This window comes from Megascapheus bottae, chromosome X (genome assembly GCF_031878675.1).
Source record: "Megascapheus bottae isolate mThoBot1 chromosome X, mThoBot2.hap1, whole genome shotgun sequence".
Taxonomy (NCBI): Eukaryota; Metazoa; Chordata; class Mammalia; order Rodentia; family Geomyidae; genus Megascapheus; species Megascapheus bottae.
The window spans coordinates 39,681,383-39,697,997 of record NC_143547.1 but is presented as its reverse complement, the minus strand read 5'-3'; the positions used below and the strand labels follow the sequence as shown (position 1 = coordinate 39,697,997).

At 44.1% G+C, this 16,615-nt stretch overlaps 1 protein-coding gene across 1 annotated transcript in view; it reads left to right on the top strand.

Annotated features, from left to right (window-relative positions):
- The window catches only part of Nhsl2 (NHS like 2), a 273,835-nt gene that overhangs the window by 101,532 nt on the left and 155,688 nt on the right, over positions 1–16,615 (top strand). Inside the window, exon 2 of the mRNA XM_090327221.1 lies at positions 5,335–5,403. Coding sequence (XP_090183347.1) covers positions 5,335–5,403 — 69 coding nt within the window. The remainder of the gene's footprint in view (positions 1–5,334; positions 5,404–16,615) is intronic.

The window sequence follows — 16,615 nt, the reverse complement described above, 5'->3', positions numbered from 1 at the left end:
TAACTGAAGCTCTAGAAAGTGGAGGCAAATAGAGAGACGGGTGGGTGAATACAGTTATTATATTCAATATTTACATGGGAAAACAGAAGTAGGTAACTTGAGGAGATGGATGGGGTTGGGAGAGATGAGGGAAAACACTGGAAAGGTTGACATTGATCGATATGCGTGTAGTCATAATCTAACTTGCTAAACTGAAACTTTTTTTGTCGGTCATTGGACTTGAACTCTGGGCCTGGGTGCTGTCCCTGAGCTCAGGGTTACCTCCCTACCCCCTTGAGCCACAGCACCACTTCTGGTTTTCTAGTGGTTAATGGAGATAAGAGTCTCACGGACTTTAGTGCCCTGGGTGGCTTTGAACCATGATCCTCAGAACTTAGCCTCATGAATAGCTAGGATTACAGGCGTGAGCCACCAGGCCTGGACGAGTTGAAACTCTTTGTACAACTATTTAAAGATAATATGTTTCAAAGTGGATTAAGAAAATGGTAAGTCCTCTGTACATCACCTTTATAATCACAATTTTTATACATACAAAGAAAGTGGAGGCAGTCCTGGAGTGAGACTTGGTAGGGTGAGTGTGGCTTAAACCACCCATGCAACAGCCATCTGGAAAAATCTAGCAGAAGGAGTGCCAGGCTCTTCAGGCACACCACACCATGGACTGCTGTTGCCACCTAGGGGACAGGCAATGACCAAGATCCCAGGCTGGGGTTCAGCAGCTGCACATTCCCAGTCTCCTGCTGGTTTCCGGAGTATAGGGGGGCGGGCGGGGTGCCCAAGACTTGCTCAGGAGTGGGGAGGGGAGGAAGAAAAAGCAACTGAGTGAGCACTGCCTTTGGTTTGGGAGTTATAAATAAATCCATCTGGAAGTGTTTGGGGCTGTGGGAGCCAGAGGCCAGCCCTGCAATTCAGGCCATGTGGCGCATATTTCCATCCACACCAGCACCCCTGGTCCCAGGAGACTGTCTGATTGGGTTTGTCTGCTCTGGCTCAGGCTGGGCAGGAACCTCTCAGGCCCTCGACTTTTATTACCAGCCCCCAACCCCAACATGTTCCAGCATGATCATGTCTGAAAATGTGCTTTGAAACATTTTCTGTACTACTCAAGTTTGTGGGAGGAATGAATGGATATTCAGTCTTCAACTTGTGAGCTCTCCTCCCTAGGTGGGGCTCTCTTGCTACCCAGTGGAGGTGATGCATTCTGGGCATTTCAGATCTCTTCCTGCACCCACATAAATCTGGTCATGGTTTTCAGCCTGGCCATGGTTTTCAACCTCTGTCCCAGAGCCAAGCACTTGGCTCGGGAGGTGTTGGTTATGTGAAGCAATGACTTGATTTATTGATGTAAAAAACAAAACAAAATACCATTGCACAGTCTTTTGTTCTATGTCATGCTGACACATACTGGAGTCTCAATCAAAGACAGCACAGAGTCCCTGCCTCACTGAGCGCATGGTCCCAGTGTTTTCCAATGAGAGTCCAGTAATGCCTTTATCCACAGGGAATGTGTGCTAATACTTCCTGTGGCTACCGAAACCATATATGTATCCATACCTATATGAACTCGTGTTGTTTCCCATACACACATACCTAGGATAAAATTTAATTTATAAATGAGACACTGTAAGATGACAGACCAAATTTAGGAAATATTTAGTTCTGGAATTTTCCATTTAATATTTTTGGTCTGTAATTGATAGTAACTGAAACTGTAAAAAAGAATTTAAAAGAGCAAAAGCATGGATAAAGGGGAGATTACTGTACTAAGGGCATTCTTGTGGTGAAGTAACTTTTGTTTTTCCACTACTGCAGTTTGAACTCAGCCTTTGGCTTACTAGGTAGGCACTCTACCCCTTGTGCCACACCCCCAACCCAGTTTTGTTTTGGTTATCTTTTGGATAGGGTCTCGCCTTTTTTTTTGCCCAGGCAAACCCTTCCATATAGCTGGGATTATAGGCATACACCAACCTGCCCAACCGATGTGAAGCAATTCTTTGAAGTATAGAGCTCTTCTTTGCCTTGCCTGATGTTTAATGTCCTGACTCTCTTCCCCTAAATGCTTATACTCAAAAGTCATTGTGACAACCAGTACCTATTTCTAAGAGATGGAAGGGTCAAGGCCTAATTGAATGCTAAGGAAGACGGCAATTGATAGTGAAGGAAGGGTATTGCTAGTAGGTGAGCATAGAGTTGGAGGTATGGCTCAAGTGATAAAGTGCTAACTGAGGAATCAAGCTGTCCAAATTTGCAGCACTGGGTTCAAACTCTGGTACCAGCAAACACACACACACACACACACACACACACACACACACACACACACACACACACTAATTCATAATGTGTAGTGTAGTGTAAAACTATTTGCCTACAACCATACTACCCTGAATGTGCCTAAACTGGTGTGTTCTGGGATGCTAACAAGGTGAGCTAGTACTTGGATGGGAGAAAGCAGGCACGAGGAGTTCCACCCTAACAATCCATAGGCATAGGTACATAGGTAACCTGGAGTGGAGTAAGATGTGCATTCTTGATATGAAAGCAACTTTTTTGGCTGGTTAACTGAGTATACAGTTAATTAATGGGCATTAGTGCCCTTCAGTGTCAAGATGTATATGGAACTTTTTCCTGCTGAGATCAAATGCTAGCTGCCCAGGATGCCCCATTAATAAAAGCATTGGCATGTGAGAACTGCTATGTTCCTCAGAGCATTTTTCTAGGGTATCTCAATTTTACATCTTAGAAAATTGAGGTGCTAGCTGGGTGCCAGTGGCTCACACCTGTAACCCTAGCTACTCAGGACGCATAGATCTGAAGATCAAGGTTCAAGTGCAACCCAGGCACTAAAGCCCATGACACTCTTATCTCCAATTAACCACTAGAAAAACAGAAATGATGCTGTGACTCAAGTGGTAGAGCAATAACCTTGAGCTAAAGAGCTCTGGGACAGCATCTAGGCCCAGAGTTCAAGCCCCGTGACCAACAAATAAAATAAAATAAAGAGAAAAATGAGGTGCTGAAAGTGTTGAGAATCTTCCTAAGGGCACATAGTTTGAAAGAGTGGCTCCAGGGACTTGATGAAAGCTTATCCATCCCCTCATTGAGGGGGCCTGGGACCTACAGGTTGGAAGCAGTTTCTGGTCCTGCTGACTTTGGCTGTGGGGCTGATCTCTTTGGATTGATTTCTTTGAACATGAACAAAATACCCTCAGTTTTTACTGGCTTCGGGATGAGCCCTGAAATATCATGTGCCTTTTTATTTTTTATTTTTTTTTACTTTCCAGCTGGAAGCGTTTGCTAAGGGCTCATGAATCCAAAGCAACAGGTTTTTTTTTTCTTTTGTTATGTTTTGTTTGGTGATGTCCCTCAGCATTTTTGCTCAAGACTGAAGCTCTGCCACTTAAGCCACAGCTCCACTTTCAGCTTTTTCATGGTTAGAGAGGAGTTTCATGGACTTTCCTGCTGCAGCTGGCTTTGAACCATGACCCTCAGATCTCAGCCTCATGAGTTGCTTCTGGCTCAAAGCAACATGTTTTATTCTGAGAATCCAGTGAGAACCAAAATCTTCCAGGATGCCCTTGTTCACAAGCATCCCCAACCTGGAGGCAGGAAGAGAGGAGGGAAGGACAAGCTCCTGCTCCCTTTCTATTCTCATCCAGTGATCTGCATATGGTCGCTGGAGACCAGAATTCCCAGGCCTATTTTCAAATCTCTGGAAGATATTGCCATAGCTGATCTGGGGGCCTCTTTGACCAAATCACTAGCTACTCAGTGGCTGATGAATATGTTCTGTGTACTATCAGCCTGTGACTAAGACTGGGAAAAGGACAGGAGCTACAACATGCTGGTGTGGTTAGGATGGCTTATGGAGGAACAGTGTCTGGAGCCAATCAGGGACCCAGAGCAGAGGACAAAGCTGGCATCCAGCACCACCTCCCAAAAGACTAGTACCTTAAGCCAGGTGCCAGTGGCTAGTACCTTAAGCCAGGTGCCTAGCTACTCAGGAGGCTGAGATCTGAGGATCCTGGTTCTAAGCCAGCCCAGACACAAAAGTCTATGAGACTCTTATCTCCAATTAACCACCAGCAAAATGGAAGTGGCACTGTGACTTAAGTGATAGAGCGATAGCCTTGAGCTGAACAGCTCAGGGACAGTGCCCAGGTCTAGAGTTCAAGCCCCATGACTGACCAAAAAAAAACAAGACTAGACCCAGAACCTTTAGGGCAGGATTTAGGGCCTACAGCTGTGTGTTCCACATGAGTTCAGAATCTTCCGAAATCTTAGAGCATGACACCTTTTAGTCACCTCCATAAGGATCATGGCATTGGAAAAAGTCAGGCTCTGGTCAGGCTTGTGCTCTGGTTATCTTAATGAATGAGAATTCTGCATCACCCACAAGCTATTTAAAATCTGGCTGCTTCTCACCACCAACTCTGTCATCACTTGAAACCAAGCCACTGTCCTCTCTTATTTGGACTGCTGTTGTAGCCTTGTTATCGAGGTGATGCTGTTGGACATACTGTGAATCCTCTGGCCAGCATCCTTCAATTGCCAGCTCATGTTGGCCTGGGTCAGTATCCCAGAGGTAGAGCAAATAGATACTAAGCTCTATCCTCAGAACACTTGTGCTCTTTCCCTCTCTCTAGCCCTATGTGTGTGTGTGTGTGTGTGTGTGTGTGTGTGTGTGTGTGTGTGTTTCTCACTCTTTCTCGCTATCCCCATACTGGAGTTTGAATTCAGGGCCTCACATGTGCTAGGCAAGCACTCTGTCATTTGAACCACACCTTCGGCCCTTTTTGTGTGTTAATACTTATTTTTATTATTGATCATGCAACTTGAACTCAGAGTCTGGGTGCTGTCCTTGAGCTCTTCAGTTCACGGCTAGTACTCTACCACTTTATGCCATAGCACCACTTCTAATTTTCTGGTTGTTAACCAATTTTCTGGTGATTAATTGGAAATAAGAGTATCACGGTCTCTTTGTGCTTGGGCTGGCTTTGAACCATGATCCTCGGATCTCAGCCTCCTCAGTAACTAGGATTACAGGCATGGATCTCTACTTCCCAAATAGCAAGGATTACAAGTAGTATTTATTTTATTCAGTAGTGGGCATTACAGGCATGAGCCATTGCACCTGGCCTCATCCACTCCATGTGTCAAGCAGGGTCCTGGGTGGCAGTGGTCTTGACAACTGGAGAGGGCTGGTGAGTGGAAAGCTTCACCACGAGAGCTGTGTCTTTGACAGAGGAATGAAACCAAGCCAGGAAGACTGCACATAGAAGGCTGAGAAAGAAACTCTAATTGCACTTTCTTTTGGTTCTCATCTCTTTGCAGGTGCCTCTCATTGGTCAAATGTGACTCTCAGCCAAAGGACAAGGGAGCCTGTCAATGCACTCTACAAAGGTCAGTTTTACCAGTGCATGAATTATGTGGAAAAGATATGGATGAGGCAAATAGAAAATGGCCAGATAACTAGATAATCTTTGTGCCTGGCTTTTCTACTTCCGGCATCCACCAAAATGCAGCCTTCAATGCAAGATCTCTGGCCAGGAGGAGTTTCAAACTCTCCTTTGCTGTTATTGTGTTTCCTCCTAGGTTATTTTTTTGCCAGTCCCGGGGCTTGAACTCAGGGCCTGAGCTTTCTCTCAAGGGTAGAACTCTACCACTTGAGCCACACCACCACTTCTGGCTTTTTCAATGTATGTGGTACCTAGGAATTGAACCCTGGTTTTTGTGCACGCTTGACAAGCACTCTACCACGAGGCCAAACTCCCTATCCCTCCCTTGTGATTTCTTCATTGATTTTACTCACTGTCTGCTCTTTGGTTAGAATGAAAACTTCCTGAGAGCAGAATCACAGCAACTGTTAGTACTGGGCACACAGTAGGTGCTCAATACATAGTGAATGAAGGATTGATTGAAAAGATGCATTCTCTGTGGCCACCCAAGAGTTATATCTGATACAATGAGTTGTAGAGGTCCAGTTTTTATTCACGCTTGCCACCATGTCCTCAGGGATAAAGACTAATGGCCATGCTGCCTCCAGGGTGGAAATGTTCATGACAGTTGGACAGCTCAATCCATAGGGGGATGTTGCTACATTGGTTAGCTCCTGATGATCGTGTATATTATTTAAAATGTGGATATCAATGGTGGGGAGTCACCTCTTCCAAGTGGTACTTTTCTTTTGCCAGTCTTGGAACTTGAACTCAGGGCCTGGGCACTGTCCTTGAGCTTTCTCAAGACTAGAGCTCAACCATTTGAGCCACAGCTCCACTTCCAGCTTTTTCTGTGGGATGTGGTACCGAGGAATCGAACCCAGGACATTGTACATGCTAGGCAAGCACTCTACAACTAGGCCACACTCTCAGCCCCAAAGTGGTACTTTTATTTTTGCCAGTACTGGCCTTGAACTCGGGGCCTGAGCACTGTCCTTGGGTGTTCTCAGCGCTAGAGCTCTACCAGTTGAGCCATAGCACCACTTCTGGCTTTTTTTCTATATATGTGGTACTGAGGAATCGAACGCAGGTCTTCATACATGCTAGGCAAGGAGTCTACCACTAGGCCAAACTCCTGGCCTACCAAATGGTACTATTTTTTTTTGGTCAGTCGTGGGGCTTGAACTCTGGGCCGAGGCGCTGTCTTTGAGCTCTTCACCTCAAAGCTACAGCCCTACCCCTGGGCCTGGGTGTTGTCCCTAAGCTCTTCAGCTCAAGGCTAGCACTCTACCACTTTCAGCCACAGTGCCACATCTGGTTTTCTGGTGGTTAATTGGAGATAAGAGTCTCATGGACTTTAGTGCCTGGGCTTGCTTTTAACAGCGATCCTCAGATCTCAGCCTCCTGAGTAGCTAGGATTACAGGCATGAGCCACTACACACAGCCCAAGTGGTACTTTTTAACTGCAATGTAGCCTTGGTGGTGCTAGTTGGGCCTCTCTCCAAATTTCCAGGCCCAGAAGTCAGTGTGTTCCTACTTAAGGACTTGGGAGTATGAGCTGCCTGCCCTAGCCACAATGTTTGTGAATCACGACTAAATTGAGTCCATTTAATATACGTGTGTGTGTGTGTGTGTGTGTGTGTGTATAGAACAGTGGAGTTGTGATCTGGACAATATTATTTTTAAGGTACCAGTAATATATGTTTTTACTGTAGTGATTACAATGCTGGGGATGAATTCCAGGGCCTTGTGAATGCTAGATAAGTGCTCTACCACTGAGGTACGTCCTCAGCTCATTAATATATTTTCACTGTTAAAAAAAAATCAGGCCAGGGGCCGGGAGTTTGGCCTAGTGGTTAAAGTGCTTGCCTAGCATGCATGAAGACCCGGGTTCGATTCCTCGGTACCACATACATAGAAAAAAGTCGGAAGTGGTGCTGAGGCTCAAGTGGTAGAGCTCTAGCCTTGAGAAAGTCCAAGGACAGTGCTCAGGCCCTGAGCTCAAGCCCAGGACTGGCAAAAAAAAAATCAGGCCAGACACCACTAGCTCATACCTATAATCCTAACTGCTCAAGGGGCTGAGATCCAAGGATCACAGTTCCAAGCCACTCTGGGCAGGAAAGTCTATGAGACTCTTACCTCCAACAAACTACCAAAAAGCCTGAAGTGAGATTGTAGCTCAGAGTCGTAGAGTTCTGGCCTTGAGAATAAAAGCCCAGAAACCAGATCCAGCCCTAAGTTGTAGCACCAGGAACAATGCACACCCAAAAAAATCTAGCTATTGTTAAAACATATTTTCCTGCTACCCTCTGCATAGGCTTAACCACTGTTTTGAGTATAGAGTATGAACCTTTCTCCAAATCATTCTTTTTTTTTGCCATTTCTGGGCTTGAGCTCAGGGCCTGAACTCTGTCCTTGGACTTTCTCAAGGCTAGAGCTCTACCATGTGAGCCTTAGTACCACTTCTGGCTTTTGTCTATGTATGTGATACCGAGGAATCAAACCCGGGTCTTCGTGCATGCTAGGCAAGCACTCTACCACTAGGCCAAACTCCCGGCCATTTTCCAAATCATTCTTATGTCTATAGCATAGTTTGACGTAGCTACTTAATAATTCTGTTGCACTACATATAGTGAATAGCAACTTGCTTTTCTTTTCCACTTAACAATCTGTATTGGAAACCTTCCTTTATAGGGACTTTTGGTTCTAATGTATTTTTCCTAAGTGAACTTTTAATTTAGTGATCATTCTAGATCTACATACTATTTTAAAAAATGGAGAGAGTGGAGGTGTGCTCAAATGGTAGAGTAGCAGCCTTGAGTGAAAAATCTAATCAAGAGCAGGAGACCTTGATTTTACGCCTAAGTACACACACACACACATACACACACACACACACACACACACACACACACACACACACACACACACACACACGAAAAAGAAAAGGAAATGGAAAAAAGAAAAAGTTCCTCAGTGGTAACCTCTTACAAAACTCTTGGATAGTACAAAGTGAGATGGTGAAACTGATCTATAAGGTCAAGATGCAGAGCAGTGTCATCACCATCAGGCCCTCAGGTTGTCTATTAGGCACACCTACTCTCCTTCCACCCAACCTCTTGCTGAACTGGATCAACCACTGACCTAGTCTTCCACAAAGTTAGATAGTAAACAGTCACAGTATATACGGCCCTTAGGGATTGCTTTCAGTTAGCATAATTATCTGGATATCTATCTGGGTAACTTGGTGATGATTTGTTCTGTGTGTTTGTTCCTTTGCTTAGCACTCTGAGTCCATGTCCTAGATATATCACAAATAGTTTTATATGTTCACCCACTGAAGTGCATCTGTATTGTTCCCTGGTTTGAGCGCTTATAAATGAAGTTTTGGGGGCCGGGAGTTTGGCCTAGTGGTTAAAGTGCTTGCCTAGCATGCATGAATACCCGGGTTTGATTCCTCGGTACCACATATATACAAAAAAAAAGCTGGAAGTGGTGCTGAGGCTCAAATGGTAGAGCTCTAGCCTTGAGAAAGTCCAAGGACAGTGCTCAGGCCCTGAGCTCAAGCCCAGGACTGGCAAAAAAAAAATAAAATAAATGAAGTTTTGTTTCCTCAAGATAGAAGTTCAAGAATATGAGTATTGGATCATTTTCCATTCCCATACATGAAGGATCAGCATTTTTAACAACAATGTTGAAAAAAAAAGCCATTCTAAAACATGTAGGTAACCCATGCCTGCGATCCTGTATGTTCCAGAAGCTGAAATCTAGAGGATTACAGTTCAAAGCCAGTCTGGGCAGAAAAGTCCATGAGAATCCATCTGCAAAAATAACCAGCAAAGAAAAAATAGGTTAGTGATGTGGCTCAAAGTGGTAGAGCGAGCACTGAGCAGACAAGTTGAGTGAGCTAAGGAAGTATTGAGTTCAAACCATGATATTAACAAAAAAGGAGCCATTTAATAGGTGTGTAATTACAGGGTTATTTTTGCCAAACCTGAGGTTTGAACTCAGGGCCTGAGCACTCTCCTTGGGCTTTCTGAAGGCTAGAGCTCTACTACTTGAGCCTCAGCACCATTTCTGGCTTTTTTCTGTGTCTGTGGTACCGAGGAATCAAACCCGGGACTTCGTGCACGCTAAGGAAGCACTCAACCACAAGGCCAAACTCCCGGCCCTGAATTGCTGTCATTTTTTTTCTTTTTTTTTTATTGTAATTAGTAAAAGGGTTACATGATATTTGCAAGATAGAAGGTGCATTAATTCACATACATTGATACCCTTTCACATGCCTTGGTACCCATTATCCTCCCCCACACCGCCCCCACCCGTCTTGGTTTTCCCCCCTTCCCTATCAAATTTCAAATAACCAAATACAAATAAATTCAATATATCAGATAACAAAGTGAGATACTATAACAATATGAGATAACCAAGGGACAATTGCTGTCATTTTTGACTAAGAGTTTTTTAAATTGTTTTTACATTGTAGCTTCTAGTCTTTTGTCAGACACTTGGTTTGCAAATATTTTCTCCTTGTCTTTAATTGTTTTTCAACCTCCTAACAGCATCTTCCACAAAGCAAAAGCTTTTTTGCTGTACAGAGGTTTGAATTCGGGGCCTTGTGCTTAGTAGACAAGAACTGTACCACTTGAGTCACATACCTAGTCCTTGTCGTTGTTTTTCAGATAGTATTGCACGTTTTGCTTGGGCTGGTCTCAAACTGCAATCTTCCGGAGCTCTGTCACCTGAAAAACTAGGATAAGTATGCACCATGCCTAGATGAACAAAAGTTTCTGACCTTGACAAAATCAAATTTTTCAATTCTACTTTTATGATTTTTTTTTCTGTCTTGGTGCTTAAACTCTGGGCCCGGGTGCTGTCCGTAACCTATCCAGCTCAAGGCTACCACCCTACCCCTTGCACCACAGCACCAATTCTGGTTTGGTTAATTGGAGATAAAAGTCTCATGGTCTTTAGTGCCTGGACTTGCTTTGAACCCCAATCCTCAAATCTCAGTCTCCTGAGTAGCTAGGGATTACAGGAGTGAGCCACCCATCTTTTTATAACTTTAAAAAAATGATTAATTCTCACTGGGTAGTCCAGGCTAACCTCAAGCTTTCGATCCTCTCACCTCAGTCTCCTAAATCCTGAGATTGCAGCCCTGTACTATCATGCATGGTATGAAGAAATATTCTTGCTCAGGTATCTGCTCTACTTAGCTCTAGATTTCAAGTTGAAGTTCTTTTCATTCCTTATTTCTTGCAGACTTTTTAAAACATTTATCATGAGGCTTGGATTTTTGTCAAATGCCTGTATACTTCAATGATCATGGAATTTCTCTTGTTTGTTTTGCTACTATGGTGGATTACTTTGTGTAGAATTAGGATACAATTCTTTTCAAACTTAGTAGAATTTTCAGTGAGAACATATAGACTTGGACATTTTTTTAGTTTTAAAAATATAATTCTGTTTTCTTAATAGCTAATTATTCAAATCTATTGCTTCTTAAGTAGGTTTAGGAAATTTATGTTAGTGTAATAATATCCATGAATTATTCATTTGATGTCTGAAGGGTCTATAATAGAATATTTTTCAATGCTGATATTGGTAATTTGTATCTGTCAGTTTTATTAATGTCATTTTTTTCGAAATAGAAATCCAGTTGTTTCAACACTGCTTATTGCTCAGTTCCTTCTTTCACCACTGCCTGTAAATACCACTTTTATTTTTTGTTGATCATCTTTAAGTAAATTGGTTAAATGACTGTCTGTTCTCTTCTACTCTTTACATGTCTCCTGTGTCAGTACCACACCCTGTTAACTGTTATATTCCTTACATATTAGGTCATTTTTCATAGTCTTTTTCTTCCAAAATTATTTTACATTTTCAAATGCATATTGTCTTTTATGTGGCTTTTAGAATCAGTTGGAAGTTTCAATTAAGCATTCTTACAAAAAGTGTGATTGGAATGGCAAGAAATGTTTCTTCTTTGTACAATTATTTTGTCCTTCACAAAGACTTCTAGGAATTGTATGAAAGATGTTCAGATTGAAGAATTTGCATAACCCAACACACACACACACACACACACACACACACACACACACACACACACCTATGCATCTGTAAAAGTCTGAACATTAGGCTCTTGAGAGAAATATTCATTATAAATCCTACGTCTGGACATTTAGTCTGCTGCTTTGTGGTACTGCTAAAGTAGGGACAAGGCTGGGAGCATGGCCTAGTGGTAGAGGGTTTGCCTAGGATGCATGAAGGCCTGGGTTTGATTCCTCAGACCACATACACAGAAAAAGACGGAAGTGGTGCTGTGATGCTAGAGCTCTAGCCTTAAGAACAGTGCAAGGACAGTGGCAGGTCCTGAGTTCAAAAAAAGTAGGGATAGGGCCACCTTTTCCTACTTAGAAACAATCAAGCAAAGAAAAAGTGTGGACAGGGAGCATATCAGAGAACATGTAATGTCAAATGTGAGCTCTAAGATAGATCTGGGTGCCTTTTTAAGTCTACTAACTACGTAACACTCGTCAGATATTTGGGATTTTTGTAGTGGTGGTGAGTAGAAGCGTAGAGAATGCCCCCCTTGTTTACCTTCATTCTATCACTATAGGTATGCACTGTCATACAGTGGCATGTCCATTCAGTCATTCCCCTGGTAGTACGTACTACGAAGATAGGAATGACAGCCAGAACAACTCACCCATCTCACTCAGAGGCTCAGTCAAGCTGCCAGGTTTGAAGTCTACTTAGAACCCTGCAGAGAATTCCCAAGTAGAAAGCAGGGTTTGCTTCTTGGGCATGCTCAGATGCTATCTGACCAAACAGCTCATTTCTCACCTACGTTCCATTTGGTTGGCTAGGAAGGGCCCTGCTCATAGATGTCTCTTCCTTTTATTATAATGCTTGATTTTCCAGATCCTTTATCATGTGATGTAATATAACCTTTCCGTGTGTGAGCGGTGGGAGAAGGCTGGTATGTAGAAAGTGTGCCTTGAGCTTTGGGCTTACACGTATCTAGGGTGTTCTAGTCCCTCCCCTTTTCCTTAGTTACTTGACTCCGGCCCTTACCGCACCTTTCTCTCACCCCATTTTCCCTGTATGAGGCGGTATAGTAAATGGAACATATTTTGGTAAACATGACAGCAGAGGTGAATGGGGCTCCCAGCGCCGGAAGCTGGCACGGCGGTCCAGTGCGAACAGGGTGAGGGCATCCGCTGGTGCATCAAGTGCAGCTGTGCTACCGGCGGTCTGGGTGAGTGTGGGTGTAGTTGCCCTTGGGTTACTTTTCCTGTGAGCAGCTCTGTGCGTCTTGGAGCGTCACCAGGCGTATGCGGAGGCGGCGAGCCCGCGGGGGCGGCCAGGGCGGACACAGCCGGTGCGATGACTCACCATCCCCAGGCACCTCCGGAACAGGAGGCTTGTTTGGCAGCAGCGCCGCCCCCGCCTGCGCTCCTCCCCGCTCCCCCTCCCCCCCCCCCCCCCCCCCCCCCCCCCCCCCCCCGCCAATGAGCTGTGGCGCCAGCCCCGTGCAGGGACGGCAGGGGGCGCTGCAATGCAGCTGCGAATTGCTGGGCTCGCCGTGCTCATTGCCAAACGCCCATGCAGATCTCGAAAACAGCAGACGATTCAGGTCTCGGTGGTTCCAGTGGTGGCGTTGTTTTTGCTAGTTTGTTTGTTTGCTTTTTTTTTTCTTTTTTCCCTCTTTTTCTTGTGGTCTTACTTTGGTTTCACTGCCATTCCTGGAACTTCAACTCTCCCTTAACTATAAGTGTGTGTGTGTGTATGTGTGTGTGTGTGTTGGTTGTGGAACTTGAACTCAGGGACCTAGATGCTGTCCCTGACCTTGTGTTACGCAAAGCTATTGCTGTCACTTGTGCCACAGCTCCAATTCCATCCTTCAGCTATTTTGCTCAAGGCTGGCCCTCTACCCCTTAAGTAACAGCTCCACTTCCACTTTTTGCTGGTTAATTGGAGGTAAAAGTCTCTTGGAATTTCCTGCCGAAGTTAGCTGCAGCATCCTCAGATCTCAGTCTTCCGAGGACTTATACTTGGTGGCATTTCTTTTTGCCAGTCCTGGGGCTTGAGCTCAGGGCCTGAGCACTATCCTTGGACTTTCTCAAGGCTAGAGCTCTACCACTTGAGCCACAGCACCACTTCTAGCATTTTCTATGTATGTGATACCCATAAATCTAACCGGGGCCTTCATGCATACTAGGTGAGCACACTACCACTAGGCCAAACCCCTCTCTCCACCCGGTGGCATTTTTTAACACAATATTTATATATATATATTTATATATATATTTCTACATGACTACTCCTCTCATGGAGTGATGGTTGAGAGGGTGCCTATTCTTCCTTTCTCCAAGAGATGGAGCAAGTATGTCTGAAGCTACCAGCTCTTCCCAGAAAGGACACCCTGATACGATGTGTCTCTCAAGATATCTTCCCAGGGACCTAGCCCTTGATATTGTTCCCTGTAACCTATTACCCTAAGGAAAAGATGTGAGAAACATTTCAGCTAGACAAAATGCAGGACAGGATAAGGTCTTCCAGCAAACACAGAATCAAGGTTTCAGACAGCTTTCTCATTGAAATTGTGGTGTGATCTTTTATTGATGAGAGTACTGAGATTTGAACTCAAGGACTTACACTCTTGCTTGTCATTCTCACTCACAGCAGATGCTCTGGCACTTGATACATATCTCCTGTCTTTAAAAAAAATTGTTTGGGATGGAACCCAGACCTTCATGCATATTAGGCTAATGCCCTACCAATGAGTGCACACCTTACCTTAAACTACAACTCCTTGATCATTCATTCTGGAACATGCACCATGACCACAAGACATGGTGGAGAGGAGAGAGGAACGATCAATCTCGTTTACCTTAAAATTGCTTATGCCTGACACAGGGTATTATAAATATTTGCTAAGTGAATAAAGACAGTGAATTCACCCGCACACTAGGGCACAGATTTGGGAGTCATTGATCTATTTTCAGGGCCTAGATAAGTGCCTATAACACAGTAGATGCCCAGTCATTTGTTCAATGAATGTTGCAGGAAAATCTTGAGTCTTTTGTGAGCAGAGAGTAGAAACTATGGTGTACTAGAGTGCTGTGCATTTATTATCATAAATAGACAGCACAGGGCCAATTGTGTAATGCCACAGTCAAAAAAAAAGCCTTGGAAAAGGTACAGAGTTCTGGGTTTTCATCTTTGTGAGCTTCATTCCCCTCTTGTGAGGAGGAAAGGATAGGATTGGTCATTCATCTTAGGAACCCTCTGATACTCCTTAAAATCAATGATCTACAGCACAAATGTCTACACTAGTATTTTACCAAGAGTTTTCTTTGGATTATGGTGGGTTTCAACTTAAATTTTGACCTGCAGATTTGTATAATAACACAATTTACTGATATTAATATGAAACACAAGTTAATTGTAGAAGAAGCTGAAAAGTATAAAGAATAAGAGCCATCCATAATTTTATAACCTGTTGTTACTCCTGGATTTTTTTTGTCTGTCGTCAGGCCTGAACTCTGGGCCTGGGTGCTGTTCCTGAGCTCTTCAGCTCAAGGCTACCGCTCTACCCCTTGAGCAACAGCACCACTTCTGTTTTCTAGTGGTTAATTGGAGATAAGAGTCTCATGGACTTCAGTGCCCCAGCTGGCTTTGAACTGTGATCCTCAGATCTCAGCCTCCTAAGTACCTAGGATTACAGGCATGAGCCACTGCACCCAGCTTTCTGGATTTTTTAAAATTCCTTTATTAAACTTAACACACACTGGAGCATATACAGCAGTGCTGGCAGAATTTGGTTGCTGGGAGCGAATGTTCCCAATGAAAGCCCAAGCTAGGGAAAATGCTCTCTTCCCCTTTATTAGGTGTGTCTTGGATGGCAAGGGCCATCATGCTAAAATCTGGCTCTGGATCAGACCACTGAATGGCCTCCTCCCCTGCCTTAGACTTGGGTCACTGTTTGGGTTAGATTTTGTAACAACTACCAGGCCTTCTGAGTCCATATCAGAGACAAGGTTGAGCTGCTTGCTGGGACTGTTGGAGAATGGATGGCTTGAGAATTTGTTGTTCCACCTGCCTGAGGGGTGTCCTTAAAATAAGCTTCTAATCTAGCTGACTCACATTTCCTTGGCCTCTTTAAAGCTCTAACCCCAGAACAATGATCTTTTTTGTGTCTTTGTTCCTTGCTTTTCAATGTGAACAGGCAACATAAACAGCAAGATCCCAGATGATACTTTGTATGCTAAAGTTTGAGGCAAAGTATAAAAATCCTGATTTAGAAGGTAGAGAGAAACATGAAATTTTTCATTCTCTTCTGTATGTGCAGTTTGTGGTTTGTTCTGTGACCCTGTCTGTACAATGCTACAAGCTACCCTTGAAATGATGAGTTCAAGGGATCCTTCTGACTTATCCTCCAGAGTAGCTGGAACGACAGGTCAAGCCACAACCCTTGCTATAAGTTTTCATTTCCTAACCAGTTCTGACGTGATATGGGGGGTGACAGGGTGATATGGAAGTGCATGGTCCATACCAAGAGACAAGAGATCTAGATGTGTTTTTCCCTTGTCATCCCTTATGGTGAAGGGAGAAGAGGCCTTGAGTGTCCCCTAGAGGTCAGAGGTATATACACATGCGCGCGCACACACACACACACACACACACACACACACACACACACACACACACACACACACACACACACAGCTCCTCTCCTCCCCAGAGGTAAGGCCAATAAATATACTCCACTCTGCTGAAATTGCTGTGGCTCACTACTTAGTCTTGGCTGCTATATCAAGATACAGTATAATGACTAGCTTAAAAAACAAATGTTTATTTCTCTGTTCTAGAACTCAAAAGTCCAAGATGAGTTATATCCTGTATCTGTTGCGAGCAGTCTTCCTACTTTTCAGGCTTCCCTCTTCTCCTTTGCCCTCACATGGCAGAGAGAAAGGACGGAAGCTCTCTGGTGTGTGTGTGTGTGTGTGTGTGTGTGTGTGTGTGTGTGTGTGTGTGTGTGTGTGTGTTTGCTAATCCTGGAGCTTGAACTTAGGGCCTGGGCACTGTAATTGAAGGGCATTATCATTGAGCTTTCTCAAGGCTAGCACTCTACCACTTGAGTTACAGCACCAGTTACAGCTTTTTAT